The sequence below is a fragment of the Hevea brasiliensis genome, chromosome 4 (genome assembly GCF_030052815.1).
Source record: "Hevea brasiliensis isolate MT/VB/25A 57/8 chromosome 4, ASM3005281v1, whole genome shotgun sequence".
In the NCBI taxonomy this organism is placed as follows: domain Eukaryota; kingdom Viridiplantae; phylum Streptophyta; class Magnoliopsida; order Malpighiales; family Euphorbiaceae; genus Hevea; species Hevea brasiliensis.
Genome location: NC_079496.1, coordinates 27,640,107 through 27,661,092, shown reverse-complemented (window position 1 = coordinate 27,661,092; position 20,986 = coordinate 27,640,107). Strand labels below are relative to the sequence as shown.

Genomic DNA, 20,986 nt, shown 5'->3' with positions numbered 1-20,986 from the left:
ATGTTGTTCTAGGAAGGGTAAACGAAATTAAAAAAAAAAAAAAGCATAGAGAGCGTAGAAAAGGATGTCATTAGGAAGAACATTATTAAGTTATGGAACCTAGAAGTACAGGACTTAGAGCAGGTCATAATTGATGTAGTGTTAGGAGCCGAAACCTAGAGCGTAGAGTTACAGGATCTGGATTATACCTTATCTGTTTTCTACCCCCAAGGTAGGATAATGGGGCAATGACATAAGAACCCTTTTGATTGTTGACAGTATAATGGAAATTAGGTGAGGTGTGCGACCAAAGTAGGTAGTAACTGTTGAGTGTGTTGTGGTAACTTGAATTGTATTGTCAAATAAAGAAGCAAGATCAGTAGGAGTAAGTTGGATAAAAGTCAACATAAGGGATATAAATATGCAAGATGAGGGATAATGTCACAGAGGCTTGATATTAAAATTTAGAGTGGTGAGACCTAGAGTCTAAAATTAGAGTTAGACAGATATTTTCAGTGTAATCGATAGGATAAAAAAAAAAGAGTAATAATAAATAAATAAATAAGGAACATAAGTCATGTCCTTGGGAAGCAGAAGGTTGAGGGGTAAGCACCAAGGTTGATTGAAGTTAAGAAACATCAAGTCAAGTACAGAGAGGTATAGTGAATACTTGAGATGTCAGAAAGATGGTCAATGAATAGTTAAGAGATAAGAGCATTTCTAATAAAAGATGATGACAGTTATGGACTACGTTAAAAATCAGAGAGCAGAGGAATGCGATTTATACTATACGAAGAGTTTGGAGAATAAAGCGTTTTAACCATCTTTGCTTAGTTGGAGGAGTAAATGCTCGCACCTATCCCAATAGTCCTTTTTCCTTATCTCTTGTTTATTCAAAAATTCGATGACGAATTTTTCTTAAGGGGGAAAGAATGTAACAACCCAAAATTTTTAAATTATAAATAAAATGAAAAGGAAATATTATGTTATTAATATTATAGGATTTATTTGAATTGATTTTAAAATAAAGAAAGATAATAATAATAATAAATAAATTAATAATAAATAATTTAATTAAAGTTAATTTATTAAATAAGAATAAAACAATTAAATTTTCCTAGATTATATTTATTTTATCATTACTAGAGTTTTATTAAACTTTAACATAATAAAATAATGTTGGACCTAATTGTAAACCTCTAAAAAGTTAAAGGACTAGCTATGTAATTAAAATATATTAAAAAAATAGAAAATTAAAAACACAGCAGTAGCCCCCTCTCCCCTCTCCCCTCTGCCGCGTCACCCTATTCCCCTCACTTTCTCTCTCTTGCTTTTCAGCCAGCGCCAGCGCCGTCGAAGCACCGGTGGCACTCCCCCGCCTCAGGACGACGTCAGGTAGCAGCAGCCATGGCAGCAGGCGGCAAGGAGAAGAGAAAGAGAGAGAAAAAAGGGAAGGAAAAAGAAGAGAGAGAGAGAGAGAGAAGTCGGGTAGTTTTCCGATCGATTCCGGCCATCAATGCCGGTGATCCAAGCTGCCACTAACTCCCCATGAACCTAGCCCCATTTTTCGACCAGTCATGCTCGGAATGGTGGAGTTTTCGGCAAGAAACGAAGAGAGAGAAAGAGGAGAGAGAAAGTGATGGCAGTGGCTTTCCGGCCACTTTTCTGGCGATCCGACTATCTAATAGGAAATCCGAGGCCACCAATGGACTCAGGACGATGAGATCTTCGATATAGGATCGGTCCCACTCCAATCGGACACCGTTTGAAAAAGACGATAATCGAACGGTCCAGATCGCTTGGTGAGATTTTCACACTTTTCGATTTCCAAAAATTTAAAAATAATTTTATGATAATTATTAACAAAATTTGGAATTAATTTAGGTGCAATTAGATCGAGGATAGCTCACCGGCACCGGGACAGCATTTTCAGCTAGATCCGACTGCCCGACGGCTCGTCTCAGAACATGATCGATATTATAGTCAATCCTAACATTTTCAGACGTTTTGGATGCATTTCAGGTGTCGAAATTGGCATAGGTAAACCCGAACTCCAAGTTGCTCATTTCCGGCTAATACCGATTTAGAATAAAATCTATAAAATATTTGTGGTAGCTTAGAAAATTATAATTCCTTTTGCATTAGCTTAGTAATATTTCTAAGGACCGCGGGGCAATGTTTTAGAATTTTTAAAACTCATATGGGTAGTTTTTACATTGTGATTGTTGATTGTTGGATAGGCCCAGGAGGGGCCATGTGATGTGATTGAGTTGTAAATATAAGATTTGTGGATATAGAAATGTATTTTGAACATTTTTGCAGATTGGGTAGGTCCTAGGTATAGGGGAGACTCTGCCGGATTTTCGGCACGACTTACGGTGTCTTTGATCTTTTTCAAGCTTGTATCGAGTCAAATATATTAAATAATTGTAATGAAATTTGTCAGGTAAGCTGGGACAGCCTTCCTTCTTCGCCCAGCCACCGCAGTAACCTCAGTTAAGTCTGTGAGTAAAATATTAATTTTAATTATAATTTCGATATTATTATACATTTAAGCATGCCCATGCATCACTTATAAATATATATCTATGTAGTTAAATACTAGGCATGATTTATGTTGCATTTTAAATTGATGAAGTGTTATGGATGTTGTTTGTGGTAATTTGGGCCAGTGTGTATGCGTTGGCGTGCGTGTGGTATGGTATTGAATATGGACAGGACGGGTAGATATGGCTTGAGAGACACTCGCTGGGACCTGGCCCTTTATGGATAAGTCGGGGTAGACACAGCTTGAGAGACACTCGTTGGGACCCCACACTTGATTTATTAAGCGAAAGTCCAGCTTGAGAGACACTCGCTGGTAGAGGTTGGTTAAGAGGGCTGTATAGGGGATCAGCTCCCAAATATGTATTGCTTGACAGTGTTGGGTGTGTGAGTGCTCTAAATTTGCCTTTTTGCTATTATGATATGAATTGTATGAAAATTATGAGGATGTTGCATATCACTCCACAGGATGCATTAGTTTTAGATAGCTATAGAGATTATGATTAAAATTGATATTTTACTCTCTGAGTCAAACGCTCACTCATGTTCATCTATTTTTTCAGGCTAGAGGAGGATTATTTATTGTGGCTAACCTGCTCTTCTTCTTCGTAGGTCCATTAATAGTATTTAATGTATTTTGTATAATTGAGTTAAATTTTAGACTCCACATGTATTAGAAGTACTTATTTTTATTTTGAGCCTATATTATAAAAGTTATATTGGATCTGAAAAATTATTAACTGTATACATGATGGGATTGGATGAGGGAGCTGAGCTTCCATTTGAGTTATGACATTTTGATCATGTGGAGGGTGAGCTGAGCTCTTCAATTTATTATATATTGTGTTTACAAGTCGGACGAGTCAAAAACTCCTTGTTAAATGGTCTATTTTATGGTCAGATTCTGTCCAGTTGAATTCTTGAAATTGGGCCCAAATGGGCCTTCGAGTTGGGCTGAGGAATAATTAGGCTTACTACGGGTCTCGGGGGCTTTAGGCCGGCCCAGGTCCTAGTGCCGGTCTGGCTCATAAGTTGGGTCGTGACACTCTACTACAATACTAATCTTTGAATTTGGGTCTGTCATTTGTCTTATTGGTCAGAAAGAAATGGAAATGAAAAATGGGAGGAATTCCAGACACACAGAGAGAGTCCAAAACATGAACGAGGAAGAAAGACCCAATTTTCTCAACTTGTTTTTCTATTTTTGTGGGCAATACTTTCTAAAACATTTATTCCTTGCTTATGCTTATTAGAGTAGTGGCACAAGAATGCTTTTTGCACAAGAAATATGTACTTCCCTATAATCTTTGTGACAACATAAAACCATTTTTTTTACTGCATAATTTTGATGCCAGAAATATGAAATTATTTCCCTTTTTTTTTTAAGTAGAGAGACTGGGAGAGTGAAACACTAAAACCTGAATCTACCATGTGAGTGATATGCTTTTAGACACTGAACTAAGCCAAATTAGGCATCCTATGCATACAACTACACAAACATTTCTTTGAGGATAAAAACTTTTTCAGTGTTCTTGGCTGGTGTTTAATTTGCTAATTAGTTATTCTAAAACTTTTAGACCAAAGACTGACTTTATGGCATAACTGAAAAAATTTAAGTGTCATTAGTAATGGTGGTGTGTGAAAATATATGGCCAGAGATATTCAATACAACTATATTTTTTCACCAAGGTCTCAAAATTTCAAGTTTCTTATCTTTCAAAGTGGAACTTGAAAGCCTCTTATGCTAGAATTGTTTGCCTGCAAATGTCTGACCAAATTGCCAGTTTGCTGGTGCAACATTATAAGATGTGAGTGTTCTTCCTATGCTAGTAGTGACTTCAAAAGAAAGAGGCTGTCCTGTAAGGTTGACATTGGCTTGCCAGTTCTGTCCCCAGTTTCTTGCCATAGGTATCCATCCTGTTCTTGATCCCTTCACTTTCACAGCAATAACTTCACCATCTAATCCTACATTTGTAATCAGGACCTGATAGAAGTTTGAACTCCCACTTGTTGTGAATCTCATCCCACCCTTCCTCTCACACTTTACCCTGCACATGATTGGCACAAATAGTGTTTGCTCATGATCTAAGGTATAAACTTTAACTATTTTGCAAATTAATTGTAGTTTCATTCATTATACCTCCTGTACTGAACTGGAATAATACCAGCTCTTCTTACTGCAATTTCAGTGAATGCTGCCTCTGACATTTCAAAATGTTCCATGGGGAGATTGCACCACCCACCATAATCTGCTGAAAGTCCATAATTTGGAGGACAGAAATCTGTGGCAGTGAGAATGATAGAGGGGCTACCTCGCAGGCACCATAGGATGTGATTTACACACCTGACCTCGAAGCAAGCTCCACAGGTACTCCCTTTGTTGAGCAACATGCTACTCAATCCAGCACTATACTTACCATAGGTTTCTCTGTGGAGATCTCCATACCCACAAGCTCCTTCTGCAACACCAAACAATTAATGCCATTTAAACACTTGCAAAATCTGAAATCATTCAAACTTAACTCATAGCTGAGATATGGGTAAAACATGAAGCCCCAGTATGAGTTGAAACAGCATAAGATGTACCCATATACTAGGACTAGTAGTGAGAAAATTACCTATAATGATTGATCCATCTTTTTCTTTGGTGTAAGTTGCAGTAGCTGTCTTCCATTCCCCATAAGTGGCATTAGTGGCAGTGATCTTGCACGTATGCAACATGATCAAGTATAGAACAAAGGCTTTAAGAGCATCCATTAGAGATAATGATGCCTAGGAGAAGTCGATTTATATTTATATGGTGAAACCGACGTACATACAGTAGTTTTACCATAATGGTTAATCATAATGAAACTCACCTAATAAAACCATTGATTTCTATAATTTTTCCCATTCCAGAGCAAGGCCGTCTTCAAGCTGGGAAAGTGAATGCTGAGCACTTGGCTATATAATATATTGATATTTTCTAGTTCAATGCACAGGATCCATGCTTTGTTTGTAAGACGCTGACGTTTTTCTAATTCAGCTATTTGAAGTACTGTCCAAACATTAATTAGTAATTAGAATTATAATTGCAACTCCTGAGATCTAAACGCTGTAATCATGTTTTATTCATTTTCTTTTTAATTACATGATAATCGTGTCTAGTACATGTTACAATCATGTTTGTTCTTTCTTTTTATTTTCTTTTAATTCATGTTATTACATTTAAAAAAAAAAAAAGAAAAACATGTTATGATCATCTACGTTATAATCATGTTAGAATCGTGCTTTTTCTCTTTTAATTTCACTATTTTTTTTAAGGAGAATTTTTCTTTTTTTTTTTTACAATGACATTAATCCCAATTTTTATGTATATATCTATAATATATATAAATATACGAAATGAGATAAGCAAATTTTCAAACAAATAAAAATATCCTTAATTATTTATATTATTTATAAAATTAAATAATATTTAAAATATAGAATTTTAATTAAATAGATTTTTATGATAAATTAATTATAAAATAAATTTTTATAACTGAATTTAAGTGTAGAATTCTAATTCAAATACTTGATTCTATGACTTTTACAGTTCAACAATATACTGAAATCTTGTCAATTTTTAAATTTTTTATTCATAAATTAAAATATTAAAATTATATAGCCAAAAAAATGGTAACTAAACGAAAAGTTAATCAAATAAGTTAAGATTTTTAATAAAAAATATATTTAACAAGAGATTACTATCTTTATAAATTCTCTAAAAAAACCATTAAACTAAATAAGTTAAATTAATTAAAATAATATAATATTTATTCCAAAATTTCATATAGTACGTTTTACTAAGCTTTTACAGTTTAAAAGTATAATAAAATCTTGATAATTTTAAAATTTTTATTTATAAATTTCAATATTAAAATATTAAAAATTATAATGCCATAAAAATTACAATTAAAATAAATTAACTGTAATAACCTGAATTTTAAAATATAAATTTTATATTTTTTTATATATAGTATTTAAATATTATTTTATTATTTTAATATATTTTATAAGATTATTATGAAGTTTTGGATTTAATCTTTTGAAACATTGAATTGAGATTATAATTTATGTATTGATATTTTTAAATTTAGTATAATTACTATTATTATTATTAATAATGTTATTATGTTTAATTAATTTATTAAGTAAGAGTTTATTTTAAATATTAATAATAATTAAATATTATTTTAAATTAAAATTTAATAAAGATATTTTAATAAAATATTATATATTTTAAAAGTTAAAACTATTATATATATATATATATATATATATATATATATATATATATATATATATATATATATATAAAGTTGATTGAAGTCACAATTTGCTGCAACTTGGGAACACCTCCCCCCTTTCTTTCTTTTCTCTCTCTCTCTCTCTCTCTCTCGTTAACTCCCTTTCCCACCTCATTTTTGCTCTGGCCAATTACATTCACTACTACTGAGCCACCCAGACCAGACACATGGCGATCGGTGATAGCCATGAATAATGACCAAATATGTAGCAGCGACGTGAAATGGAGAAGAGAGAGAGAGAAAGGGACGTGCGCGGTAGCCAACTTCAAGCGCTCATTCCAGTGTCGTTCGACATCGGATGGATGCGATTCTAGTGTCGTTAGAATCCTCATTCCATGAGCTTTCTTTTGGGACCAATTTCGCTTCAAATGGTGGTCGGAGGAAAAAGTTATGGAGGAGAGAAGTTTCATAATTTTTAAGCTTTCAGATCAGATCTAGGACGATCTGACTGTTGGATTGATGATCCGGGACTACCTTTGAACGTAGAGCGACGAAAACTTCGAGATGGAACCAACCTCACTTTGATAGGACACCGTTTAAAAAAGGCGATCATTAAACGATCCAAATCACTTGTTGAGATTTTTCACCCTTTTTGATGCTCATAAATTAAATATAATTACATAATAATTATTAACAATTTTTGGACTTCGTTTAGGTGCGATCGGATCGGCGATAGCTCACTAGCACTCGGGATCGAGTTTTTAGCCTAGTTCGAGTGTCCGGTGGGCTGTCCAAGAAAAGGGTCGTGCTTACAATTGTTCCTAGCATTTTTAGGAATTTCTGACGTATTCCAGATAGTAGAATTTGCAAAGGTAGTTCCTAACTCAAGTTGTATAGTTTGTGCGTAGATTAAACTAGCTGATTAAATCTGTAAAATATTTATGGCTTAGTAAAATTAAGTAATATGACTTTAATTAATATAAGGACGATGTAGATGACTTCCAAGAATATTTTTATAATTTTTAAAGTACTGAAAATAATTATTTATATTGTAAAGGAGTTAGAGGCCTGAACTGGAGTTTGGAAGATTGAACCTAGATTAGGATTCTTGTAGGCCTCGGATGGGTATTATAATTGTTGTTGTGAGCCTAAGGCCCTGTGTGTTGCTGTTGTTGCATTTTTTTTGCAGGGGAGTTAGGTCCAATTGTAGGAGAGACTCTGCCGAAATTTCGACAAGATCTTAGAAATTATTCTTGCCTCTTGATTAAATTAATTAATTATTTCTGTTAATAAATTTGATAAAGGTCAGTATGTATGTTTAGGTGATCGGTGCCAGCCGTCTTCTCCTTCCAGCTGGATCAGCTGTTGTCCAGTCGACCAGTCTGTGAGTTGGAATTGATTATTTTTATAATTTCAATATTAATTATATACCTAACATGCTCATGCATTATATAAATAATTAATTATGCACATAAATAGTTAATATATTAGGGGCATTTTGGTTGCTGCATATTTAATTATTGTTATTTATCTATGATTGTAGCCCTAAGGATAATTTAGAGCTTTGTGTGTGTGTTGGCGTGAGTTTGGTGTGGATATGAACATGAGTAGGACAAGTAGTCATAGCTGGAGCTTAACTCACTGGGATCAGATCCTTGTATATAGATAAGTCAGGGTGAGTATGGCTTTGAGTTGATCTCGCTGACCCCCGCACTTGGATTATTAAGCGAAAGTCCAGCTTGAGTTAACCTCGCTGGCAACTCTTGAATTAAGAGAGCTGTACAGGAGATTAGCTCTCATATATTTATTGATGTGATTCACTGGATGTGTGAATAGCTCCAAATTAAGTTTTCGTGCAAATATTGAATGAATTATTATTATATGTGATGGATGTGTATTTCATGGTAGGATTGCACTAGTTTTAGATAGTTATAAAAATTACACTTATAATCAATATTTAAATTCTCTGAGTCGAACGCTCATTCCTGTTTAAATATTTTTCTCAGGTTGCAGGAGGAGCGAGTTTATTTTTTCGAATCTAATCTGCATTTTTCCTCTGCAGGTTGTTTTTCTTAGTTTAATATTTTATTGTGTCTATTTGTTATTTATTTGTTTAATTACTAGAACTCCACTGTGGCATTGGTTATGAATATATTGTCTTATTTAATGAAAAAAAAAATTATGATATGAGATGATTTGTACATGTTGTAGGTCAGGGCTGAGTTAGACTTTCTTAGTAGGGAATTTCTGATAGATATTGGGTTGAGTTAGTCCAAGTAAATTTATAGTATTTTATTTTATTCCAATATGCATGTTGGGCCTTGATTTTGGTTTTGGTTATGAGTTTAGGAATAATGAGAGTTACTACATGTCTTGAGGGTTTTATGCTAGCCCAGGTGCTAGTATCGGTCCGACTTGTGGAATCGGGTCATGACATTAACGTTCTTAATAAAAAAAAATATACTCTAACATTCTCAATTCTACCCTAAAATTTTATCTAGTTATGTTGCAAGAGTTATCATATTGACATTGAAAATTTAATATAAAAGTTATTTATAAAGAGCAATATGTACATTTTTTTTTGTAAGGAAGAAAGGACTTGAAGATGACATTAAAAAGTTGAGGGGTAAATTATAAGAAATAAGTACTAAATTGAAACAAATAAAAAAGTTTTGGGGTAGAATGTATAAGGGAGATTAGGACCATTGGATAAAAACTTGTTTTAATTATTGGATAAAAGAAGATTTGGCCTTATCTACCTCACCATTCTGCTGCCCCAATTGAAACCCTATTCTCCCATTTTTCTTTCATTCTACCATAGCCAAACTCTCCCAAATTGAAGAAGAAGAAGACCTAGAATATTAATCTAGCTTATTTCTACCTTAAACATCATCAATTCAAGCCTTAGGAAGAAGAAGAAAACCAGCTTTTGAAGAAGTTGAAGGTAGGTATCTCCTTCTAGGATTTTGAGTGGAAGAGTTAAAGAGAAGTGGAATTAAGTGATTCTACTAGAGGTTAGTGCTTAAACTCATCCTTATTGCCATATTTATATGTGTGATTTCTTGTTATTTGCTAATTAGATGAAATTAGGGTTTGAGAGATTGAAATTTGAAATCTGTGTTGGGTGAGGCTGCAGGATAGCCACTTCCAAAAATTCATAACTTGAGCTAGGAAAGTCGAAATGAGGTGATTCTTGTGGAAAATGAAACTTTGAAGAGTACCCTAAAACTTTGTAGTTTAGTGTTGGCCTTAATTTTGATGATAGAATAGAGTTTGAAGCCAAAATATTTAATTGCTCAATTATAGAACTATTATGGCAGATTCCAGAAATAGGGGACCCAAATTTAAAAATACATAACTTGAGCTAGAAAACTATAAAAAGGGTGATTTTTATGGCTTTGGAAAGATTAAAGAGAGCTTTAAAACTTTGTAGTTATGGTCAGGAATTAATTTTGCTGTTTTCCTATTGGAATTTATACTTTTCTGTTGCTGTACATGCTAAAACAGATTTCTGGACAGCTTGTATACTTTTGCTTATATCTTGAGTTGTAAAATATATTTTTACATGATTCCAATTGGAAATCAAAATAGACATATGAAAGTTGATTTCTGAAAAATTTGGCATTAAAATTCTGTCTCTATAAATTTTGGTGGAATTTTGAATATTACTGTTCACATGGCCAATTTTCTGCAGAAAGTGATTTTTAAGCTACACACTTCTCATGTAGGTTTGTTTGAGTATTTCGCATCAAATTGTGGAATAAACTTTGTTTGAAATGAATTAAGTTAAATTTTGGCTATGTATGACAAATATGAGCATATGAAATAAGTACATGAACTTAATAATTGTAAAAGAATATAATATGTATTCTTAGTCCTAGTAAATTTCGGTAGAGGTTGTAGGTTAGTATAAGGTGTGGCATGCCATATAACTTAGAAGTACTGCAACCACAAAATACATGATATTGGCACATGGTGCCCTACAGTTCTTGGCTTTTGAGCCCAACAGTTCTGGCACTCCGTGCCCTACAGTTATAGTTTTTCCTTATCTAGCTAAGCGATCCTGCTAAGATTTTATAGGGGTTGAGATATAAGTAATATGATATAAATTGATTAATATTTGTCATATGATACATTTTCTTTATCTCTTTACATCTTGTTCATGAATATGTATGGCTGTTAACATTATAGAAATTGTTGTTTCAATCTGCATATTAGTTTTATGCTTGCATATTTTTCTTTTATGGATGCGTTTAGCACCACTAAGCATAAGCTTAGTGCGTTGGATTTTCTTGCGCATTGGATTTTCCTACATGCAGATAGCAGAGAGCAGCCGCCAGTAGAGGAGCCACAGTAGTTTGCATCAGCTGTGAAGCACATAAGACATTTTGAAATTTTCTCTTCCATTAAACCTAGGAAAAGTTGTAAAATGTTGGCATGTACATTAGAAATAGTTGATGTAATCAAGTAAATCATTTTGTATCAAACTTCTTATCTTTTATGTAATTTATAATGGTTATTGTAAACTTTATCTTTTTAATGATTTATTTTTATTATGGATGGATTTAAAATGATGTTAAACATGATTTGTTCTATTGTTTAAAAATGTTTTAAATAAAATATTATGCATTTCAACACAGTATGTGGCATTCCCGACTCAGCTTATTATTGACTGGGTAGGGGTGTTACATATACTTTGCTAGGATTTGCATTTTTATAAATTCTCTAAAAAATTTAACTAAATAAATTAAATTAATTAAAATAATGTACTATTTAGGCTTCATTTGTTTTACAGAAATATTTTTCTGAAAAAGTATTTTTCATATTTTTTGGTGTTTGAGAGCACTCAAGAAAATTGATCAACAAAATATATTTTCTTGATCAAAGAAAAACTAAGTTATTTTTAAGGAAAATGACTTTCATTTTCAAAAGGGGAAGTCATTTCTTTTTTAAAACTTTAAAAATTTTATTAAAATGTGAACATACTAATATATACATAAAATAAATAAATATTATTAATTTAATATTACAACCAAACAACGAAAAATATTTTTCATAAAAATATTTTTTAAAAAAAATATTTTTTATAAAAAATATTTTTCATATACAGGTTATTTTCCATATAACAAACGAAATCTTATTCAATAATAATAAATATGAACCTTTCAACCGTTCCCATTGGAACGTATATTAAGGTCTCTTTCAAATTTTTATTTTTTAAAATATTTAAAAATTATTACTAATTATTTCACAAATTAATTTTTTGTGAAAATATTTTTTAAAATATTTAAAAATTATTACTAATTAAGGTCTCTTACTAATTTTTTTTCAATAATTAACATATTCACTATTTGGAAATCATTTTACAATTTCAATATGCAATCCTATTTAAAAATTATATTTTTTTAATTGATGTCACGTGAAACGAAGTTTTTTTTTTATGGCTATACATCTTTAATATAATCTTTTAATTTTCTAATAATAAAATTTTGACAATAATAATTCTAATACTATTTAATATATTGAAAAGTTAAATTCTTATAAACAATTTTATGTGAAGAAAAAAAACGACTTTGTTTAATTCTTAATAACTCTATTATATTGTGTCTAACGGTATTAACGGTGTTGACAGTCATTTTCACATATGACATCAGCGCCACATCTGCAAGGGTAAAAAACTGAAGGTATATGTCGTAGAATTGATAGTAAATAAGAAAAAAAATTACTTCACCTTAAATACTAATATGATGTTTTCCTACAATTTTGCTTTTTTTAAATTAATTATCAATCCTAATACTTAATATTGAATTGAAATTAATCAATATTAATAATATACCATTATTAATTCATACGTTTAATGATTTTCTTTTTAATTTTTTATTTATTAATAATACATTACTACAATGAAGATATATAGAAATAGTAAGTGAGATAGAAGGGAAAGTGAGAAAAATAGATAGAGTATATACATTATTTTCGATTTCTTTTTGATATTAATGTCAAGTCAACATGGAAATAAAAAATTTTGCAAAGTTATGTTAAAATACTTTATTGTTTATAAATCAATGCCTATAGAGTTTTATATTATAAACTAAAGTTTACAAACAACGCCATTATAAGGGCTAAAATTAAAGGATTAATAGTGAATTTACATAAAAATAATATAATTTATATATTTGATAATCATGCATTCATGTGTATCATATTAACATTTTTGTATGAAAACTAAAATTTCACCTTTTCATTTTGATTATCAGTTTGTCATGGTATTAATAATATCGTTGCACTCATCGTTATTAAATGTTCACTGTACAAACATATATTTCAATAAAATTATAATAAAAACGTGTAGTTTAATTATTTAACACTAAATATATTAATATGTATAAAAATTTGAATTATTACTCACATAATATATGATTATTTAAAAAAAAATAAAATAAACATAAAACTATCTTATTTTGAAAAATTTTATTTTAAAATTTTACTGTATATGTATAAAGTTTTTCTAATCACAACTAATAAAATAATAGAAATAAAAATATTTCAACTATCTATATATTACATTGCACTAATCAAACTTATAATATTAAATACTGTAAAATTTAATATTTTAATTTAAGTAATTAAATTAATATTTAATTATTATTATTATTATTATAAATAAAATAATTACGTGTTATAGACAATTTAATGCATGTGCAACGTATGTACTTCAAATGTTAGTAATATATAAATGTATAAATGAGGAACAAACTTTTAAATGAACAAAAATATCTCTAAAATTTTATATTATTTATAGTTATATTATTTTTTAATATTTAAATTAATTTTAAAATTTATATTAATTTAAAATTCACAAAAACTTCTACTTAATTAAGTTTTTATTGTAACTCAAAATTTTATAAACAAGAATTCATTAAAATTATAAAGTAACACATAATATTAGAGTAACATATTTAGCAAAAAATTGTATCAAATCACACAAAATAAAAAAAAGGAAAAGCAATCAATTTTATATATGTGTTTTCATGATTGTTTTAGATATAGTATTTAATTTTATTATAATTATATATTTATACGTAATTAAGCATGTTATATTTATAATATATACATTTATTTAATTTAATGCACATGCAACACACACACACACACACACACACACACACACATATATATATATATATATATATATATTAATTTTTATTTTAATACGTTGATTTATTTGTTATATAAACTCGTGATTTAAATTTTTTATATAATTTTCTTTTAATTTTTCATATATAATATAGTATTATCAGAATATATCATTTTTAATAGCTAATTAAATTTAGTTATTTATTAGTATGACTGTATTTTACTTCTAATTAAAGTTGAGTTAAAAAATTATAAGAAAATAAAATTAGTAAGTTATATTATTTTAATCAATTAAAATAATTACATGAAATAAAGTTTTTAATATATATATATATATTACTTTAGTATTTTAAATATTGCAAATAAAATACCAAAAATATGGTATGAGAATTGAATATTTTGATTTTATAAACTAAAATTTATTATTTACTAAAAGTTATTCTCAAAATGGTTTCAATTTTTTTAAATTTTTTAATAAAATTATTATAATGCATTTAGAATAGAGATTGTAAGGAAAAACTATGTGTTTTATTGCTTGACTTTATCTTAATGCAATAAGAGTTTTAGAATTAATAATTTTTTTAAAATACGTTTTGGAAATCCAATGTCCTCCCTTCCTAATTTTATTTTTTTGAAAACTTTTTTTATCATAGCCAATTCTTTAATTTTTGAGAATTGTAGCTTAATTTTAAATATTTAATATTTTTAGTAAGCAATTAAAATTAAAATATGTTGACAGTTGAAATTATCATATATCAATTGACTGGATGAGAAACTAACAACTAAAATTATACCATTTTAGATTATTTAAATCAATTTTGACTATAGATTAAAAAAAACTTTTAAAATCATGCTAAATGTCAAAAAAAAAAAGAAAAAAAGAAGAGAATTAGCCATAATTATAAAAATTTGAAAAAAATATTTTTTAATATTAAGCCATTAAATTGCATATTCTTATTTGCTATTAATAAAATTATTTATGCATCAGGATTTTTATTTAAATAAGTATTTTTTTAAATAAAATTTATAATAAGACTAAAAATTTAATATGTTTATTATTATTATTATTATTATTATTATTATTATTATTTATTGTAATTAATAAATTATAAAAATAATTTGATCAATTTATAAATTCTCTCATTCATATTTTATATTTGTTAATTAATTATTAGAAAAGAATATAAATCTATAAGTTACATTAATGATGGAATGAATTTTTATAATTTATTTATTTATATATATAATTCTATGTAATGTAAATTAAAAATTAAAAAAAATGAAATATTTAAAATAAAAAAATATATATGGTAAATAGATTGATATAAACTTAAATTATATAACTTAAAAATATATTGTTATAATTATATATTATATATTCGTTTTATTCTTTAATGTAACTTAAAATTCTTATGTATTTACAAAATTAAATAAGGCTAAATGACAAAAAAAATTTCTTTATGTCAATTATTAATTTTAGTCAAAACTTTTAATTTTATCAATTTGATCATAAACCTTTTCAATTATTTTCAATTTTAGCAATAAATTTAATTAAAAACAAATGAACTCATCAATTGATAAAAATAATTCAAATTTTTGTCATTTATTATCAATTTTAGCTACTAAAGAAAAAGAATATTTTACATGGTTCATCAAAACCATGCCCATGCATAAACACTAAACACCATTGTTTGTATCACTAGTCTTAGAATTAATCACATGAATTAAATCTATATAATCACAATCTAAATGCATACCTTATTGCATAAATGATGTTCCAACAAATATGCTTGAAAATGAGAGTATTTTGAAGGCCAAGAAAAAAGTCACCTCAAAGCCAACTTTCTTTTTACAAAGTTGGAGTAATTTTTAAAATTTTTTTTTTCCAAAAATAAGTGAACAATTTCTTATCCTTAAGAAACTATATCTATTTGCAACCAATCATTTTTTTAAGATAATAATAAAATTCTTTTATTTTATTATTTATAAGATATGGATCTAGGTTGACCTACGTGAGTGTTCTGGACCCAATTTCCTTTATCTCCCACTCACACATGGTGGGTCAACTCTCATTTTAATTTCTGCAATTTTCATACTTTATAAATAGACCATTTGACCACTACATACTCTGAGAGTTTAGTTGCTACATACCTGTTAGGATAATATAAGATCTCAATTGATGAAGTTTCGAGTAGATGCAGTATGCAATGCCCTAGATCATTTATCAGATATCTTGCAATCTCATTTTCATAATATTGAGTTCATAGTTATGTCTATCTCAAATAAACATAATTGATTGATCAATGAAAACAACTTAATGTGATAATACCATAATGATCTTCCATGTCTCAAGATTCTTTTGACTTTAATTTAATTTGCTTTTCTAGTAATGTCCCACCAGGTCAAATCATCCATAATTCTTTGGTAACAAAACTAAGATAGCAAGCACTAAATTAAGTCTTGAGTAACTGATTGAAGTCATAGGGGTACATGGTGAAAATTACTTATAACCTTTAGGGTTTCACAAAATAAAAAGTAGAGATTAAACTTGTATTGCTATAGTTGGACATTTATCACGTACATAGTATGAATCATGTACCATAATATTATCTCCTTTTTTCGTGAAGTTTGTGTCTATAATTTTAATACTGTGCGGATGATAGTTCAGATATTCCCAATATCTAACTTTGAGTTCATATATCTATACCAATTTTATGTACATCAAACTCATATCTGGCATTAAGACAGACACAATTATTTAATCTCATATGATTAAACATGATCAACATTAATATTATAAACTTTGAGCTCTCAATATTATCACTCTAGATAATAATAAGTTTACAATTGTCCCATCTTCATTAATTTTTTAGAAAAAGAAGGTGAGTGCTTATGTGAAAATGCCAATCTTTTATGTGTCTGACATACTTCTCAAAATATATTCTAAAACATATAATATGATTGAAATAAAATAATTTAGGCACAAATTGAAATTGATATTAATTATTTAATAATTTTCATTAACATGAACATGTTTAGGAAAAAGTATAAAGTAAAGTACATTAACATCTATGCAAACTTAATGATTTAACATGTCTATTTTAAACCTTATTTGCAATAGGTTTTGAGAAGAGATTTGCTACCATATCATGCATAGATATATACTTCATGTTCACCTTTTTCTTTGCAACCACATCTCAAACAAAATTATACTTTATATCAATATGCTTTGTCTTTCCATGTTACTTGGGATCCTTAGTGTAAGCTATTGTAGCTTGACTATCATAATTAACCATTACTAGTTCAACAACACTGTTTGACACGCCCAAAATGTACTAGGAATCATTTTAGCCACACAGCTTCTTGCATAATAGTTGAAAAAAATTGCCACAAATTCAGCTTCCATTGTTGATAGGACAATACAGGACTATTTCTTACTGCTCCAAGACATGATGCCATTATTTAGTAAGAAAACATTTCCCTATGTAGATTTCCTTTCATCCAAATCACCTCCTCAATCAACATTAGTATAGCTTTTAAATTGCATGTCTTTTTCCTTAATAACGTAGTGAATAATCAGTTGTGCCTTTCAGGTATCTCAATATTCTTTTAATTGCTTTCCAATGTTGATGTCCTGGATCAGATTGATATCTACTAACAAGCCCAACAACATATAAGATATCAAGTCTAGTACACATCATAACATACATAAGACTACCGATTACATTAGCATAAGGAACTCTACTCATTTGCTCCTTTTCTTGTGGAGTCTTGGGACACATTCTATGGCTTAAAGTCTCACCTTTAGATGTAGGAGTGTCTATGGGTTTGCAATATTACATATTAAATTGTTCAAGAATTTTCTTAATATATGGCTCTTATGAAAGCGATAATAGTTTCTTTGAATAATCTCTTGAAATCTTAACTCCAAGAATGCAAGCTGCTTCTGCTCTGACATATTATATGTCCTAGCCAACTATAAGTATGTCATCTACATATAGTGATAAGATCACAACTTATCATTAGACCTTTTTGTGTGGACACAATGGTTTTCATCAATCATAGTGAAATTATATGATATAATTGCATTATGAAAGTGAATGTACCATTGTCTAGAAGACTGCTTAAGGCCATAAATAAACCTCATAAGTCTACATACTTTTTGTTCTTAATGAAACCTATAAATTGTTCCATATAGATTTCTTCCTCAAGTTCTCCATTGAGAAATGCAGTCTTAATATCCATTCAATGTAATTCAAGATCCAAACTAGCCACAATAGACAAGATTAGCTTAATTGAGGTAAATCTCACAACAATTGAAAAAGTTCCTCATAATCAATTCCTTCCTGTTGTGTATACCCTTTGGTTACAAGACGAGCTTTGTATCTTTGATGCTTCTTTATGTTTGATTTTTAGAACCCATTTGTTCCTTATGGCTTTTTTTCCCATTAGTAAATCAACCAATTTCCACACTTGGTTTGATTTCATAGACTCTATTTCTTCTTCCATTGCTTTAATCCATTTATCCTTAGCAGGACATGTGAGAACCTCATTTACATTTCTTGGCTCCCTTTCATCTTGTGGAGTAAATATAAATGCTTCCCCTTTGATCCCAAAATGACATTGGGAACATGTGGATGACTTAATCATTAAAGTTGAGATTGATTAATTGACTCATCAATGTTAGACTTACTCCCACTCGGACTAGCTATATCAGATGGATTCATTATAAGATGTATTTCAGTGTCAATAGGAATGCTACCACTTGGAAAAGAACCCATTTCAAGTTATACAGTGGAAGTAGTCAACGACTAGTGACTAGCTAGGCCTAGCACTGGCCAACTAGCTAGTAACTCTCCCTTAAAGAGCATTAGGGACACAATGGGGTGTGGTAGGAGTAGACAGCACTATACTTGAGCCATCACACCAAAAATTACATAAATATAAAATAAATATAAAATATCCTTTTTAGTCCCTAAAATTATATTTTAATACCCAAACTTCCTACCTCTTGACATTTTCCCCCACTCAAATGGTTAACGTCCTTGTCAACAGATATGTCATAATGCCTCAGTCTCTTTCTGCACGTGTGTGTAGAAGGTGGGAGGTTACCACATGGTAGCCTTTACACATATCATGAGGTGCACATGGAGTGGTCCATGTAGCAGCCTCTCATTATTGCTCTAATCAGTGGACCAATAAGAAGCTGCCATGTGGACCACTTTGTGTGTGGCACGTGGCATATGTAAAGGCTACCACGTGGCAGCCTCTAATTAGCTAGAATAACAAAATTTTAAAAAATAAAATTTTTAAAAAAATTAATCTCAATCAAAATCGAACTAGACCATTAGTTTAAATAGAACGATTTTGATTCTATTATGGTTCATATTCAAGGAAGGGTGAGCTGTAATTAGCCCACCCCCTACCAATCCTAGTCTGGTTTAAGGATTGGAACCATTGACTTGGGTTAGTCCCAATCCAGTTCAATCGTTGACCCAGGTTAGTCCCGATCCAGTTCACAATTCAATCCAAACCATGGCCAGGTCTACTTAGGGTGATATAACAGCGTAATGCTTTAAAGTTTAATTTATTGCACAACAAACTCTTTATAACTTCTTTTTATCAATTTCTTGGTTAATTTAGTGACATGTCAATGGTTAAAATAATTTCTCCCTTCTCTCCTTATTCTTTCTCCTAAATTCATTTTGTCTCTCCTCATCACTTTATTCCTTCCCTGCTCTCTTTATTTCATTCAATCTCTCTCTCTCTCTCTCTCTCTCTCTCTCTCTCTCACATTGTATTGTCCATCCATTACCTCCCCCTCCCATCCTCCTCTCGCCATCTAACATCCATCACCGCCCTCCTCTTTCCTTTATAAAGGAATTTAAATTAGAGGTTATTTTTATGAGAAACCATCAAATGTAGTTAGTTAAGTAGAAGGAATGTCATAGTCCTTAGAGGAATTTGAATAAGAGGTGATTTTTACGATCATTAGCCATTATTAATTTTATTTATCATTTTCATCAAAAAATCTTAACACTTGATTTCTACTGCAATCATGAGTTCAAGTGGTATGTGTTTCTTACTCAAGTTTTTTTTTAGCCAAATACATCCCTAGATACCTAAACTATTGTGATTTTGACTAATAGACACCTAAACTATTTTTTTTTATCCTATCTCACACCCTAACTCATAAAAAAAGTATCACTTATACACAAATCATCAAAATCATACACACATGATTTACACGTGTAGTGACATGTCAAAAATGTCAAAAATCTTTGACACCTATTGCTGTCTTACACCCCCCCCCCCCAAAAAAAAAATAATGACAAAATTACCCCAACCTATCTTCTCTTAAGTCTCATCCTTTCCCTTAATTCCCCTGTTTGATTTTTATGATTGGAAAACTGGTGGTGATTAATAAGAAGGCTCCCAAAACTGCTGTTAAGAAAGACATAGAGGCCATAAATGTCTGCTCACCATTTTAGCACCAACATTGAAACTATTTATAAAAAAAAAAAAATCAAATCCTTGTATAAATAAAGCAACCTCAGCAACAGCTCTTTAAAACGCTTTGGAAAAGGATTGCAGTTAGTTTTTTACATAATGAACGTAAGAAGAACTTATAATAAAACATTAGTCAAATTACATAAATTTCTAAGAATCAATACATAATCTTTTCAAACTTATTATTTCTCGAAAGAACATTTTGGAAAGAATCACCATGCCTTCTTTTAATTATGTATCTTGAAAACTTATGAAGGGGAGGAAGGTAACAAGAATGAAACTCTCTCTCTCTCTCTCTCTCTCTCTCTCTCTCTCTCTCTTAAATGATAGAAAGAAAACTCAAACACCTATGCTAGATGCTTTAGTGCAATAATTTAGAGATCAAATTGTTAGGGCAAGGTTTACGTATCTCTTATAGTCATGAAAAACAATCCCCATTTAACAAAAGAATACTGGTTACAAATAAAGGAAGCTCAATGTGTACTTGAGGATCCAACTAAAGATTTTGATATGCCAAAAAAGCAAGTTTCTATTTAAACATGTAA

General features: G+C 29.8%; 1 protein-coding gene and 1 long non-coding RNA gene across 3 annotated transcripts; one reads left to right on the top strand and one right to left on the bottom strand.

The window, feature by feature from the left end:
• Positions 1-4,182: 4,182 nt before the first annotated feature.
• Positions 4,183-5,539, bottom strand: LOC110665145 (expansin-A20). Of its 2 annotated transcripts, XM_058145662.1 has the most exons (4): positions 5,382-5,539; positions 5,142-5,295; positions 4,664-4,982; positions 4,183-4,571 (listed from the first exon to the last, which is right to left on the bottom strand). In XM_058145662.1, exons 2-4 carry the CDS (start codon positions 5,278-5,280, stop codon positions 4,268-4,270), a joined length of 762 nt encoding a protein of 253 aa, XP_058001645.1. In that variant the 5' UTR covers positions 5,281-5,295; positions 5,382-5,539; the 3' UTR covers positions 4,183-4,267. The 2 variants fall into 2 exon arrangements, with proteins under 2 accessions (XP_058001645.1, XP_058001644.1); XM_058145661.1 differs by having other exon boundaries at positions 5,142-5,539.
• Positions 5,540-6,938: 1,399 nt separating this feature from the next.
• LOC110665146 (uncharacterized) lies at positions 6,939-11,350 on the top strand. Its single transcript, XR_009148245.1, has 2 exons — positions 6,939-7,666; positions 8,117-11,350. It is a non-coding gene; the product is annotated as an uncharacterized LOC110665146 (long non-coding RNA).
• Positions 11,351-20,986: the final 9,636 nt, after the last annotated feature.

Bases quoted from the DNA above. Each gene is read 5' to 3' on its own strand.
- LOC110665145 (XM_058145661.1), bottom strand. From the start codon at position 5,280: ATGGATGCTCTTAAAGCCTTTGTTCTATACTTGATCATGTTGCATACG. The intron at 4,983-5,141 runs GTAATTTTCTCA...TTGGTGTTGCAG, and splicing joins AGATGGATCAATCATTATAG to AAGGAGCTTGTGGGTATGGA. The intron at 4,572-4,663 runs GTATAATGAATG...AATCATGTGCAG, and splicing joins ATTCCAGTTCAGTACAGGAG to GGTAAAGTGTGAGAGGAAGG.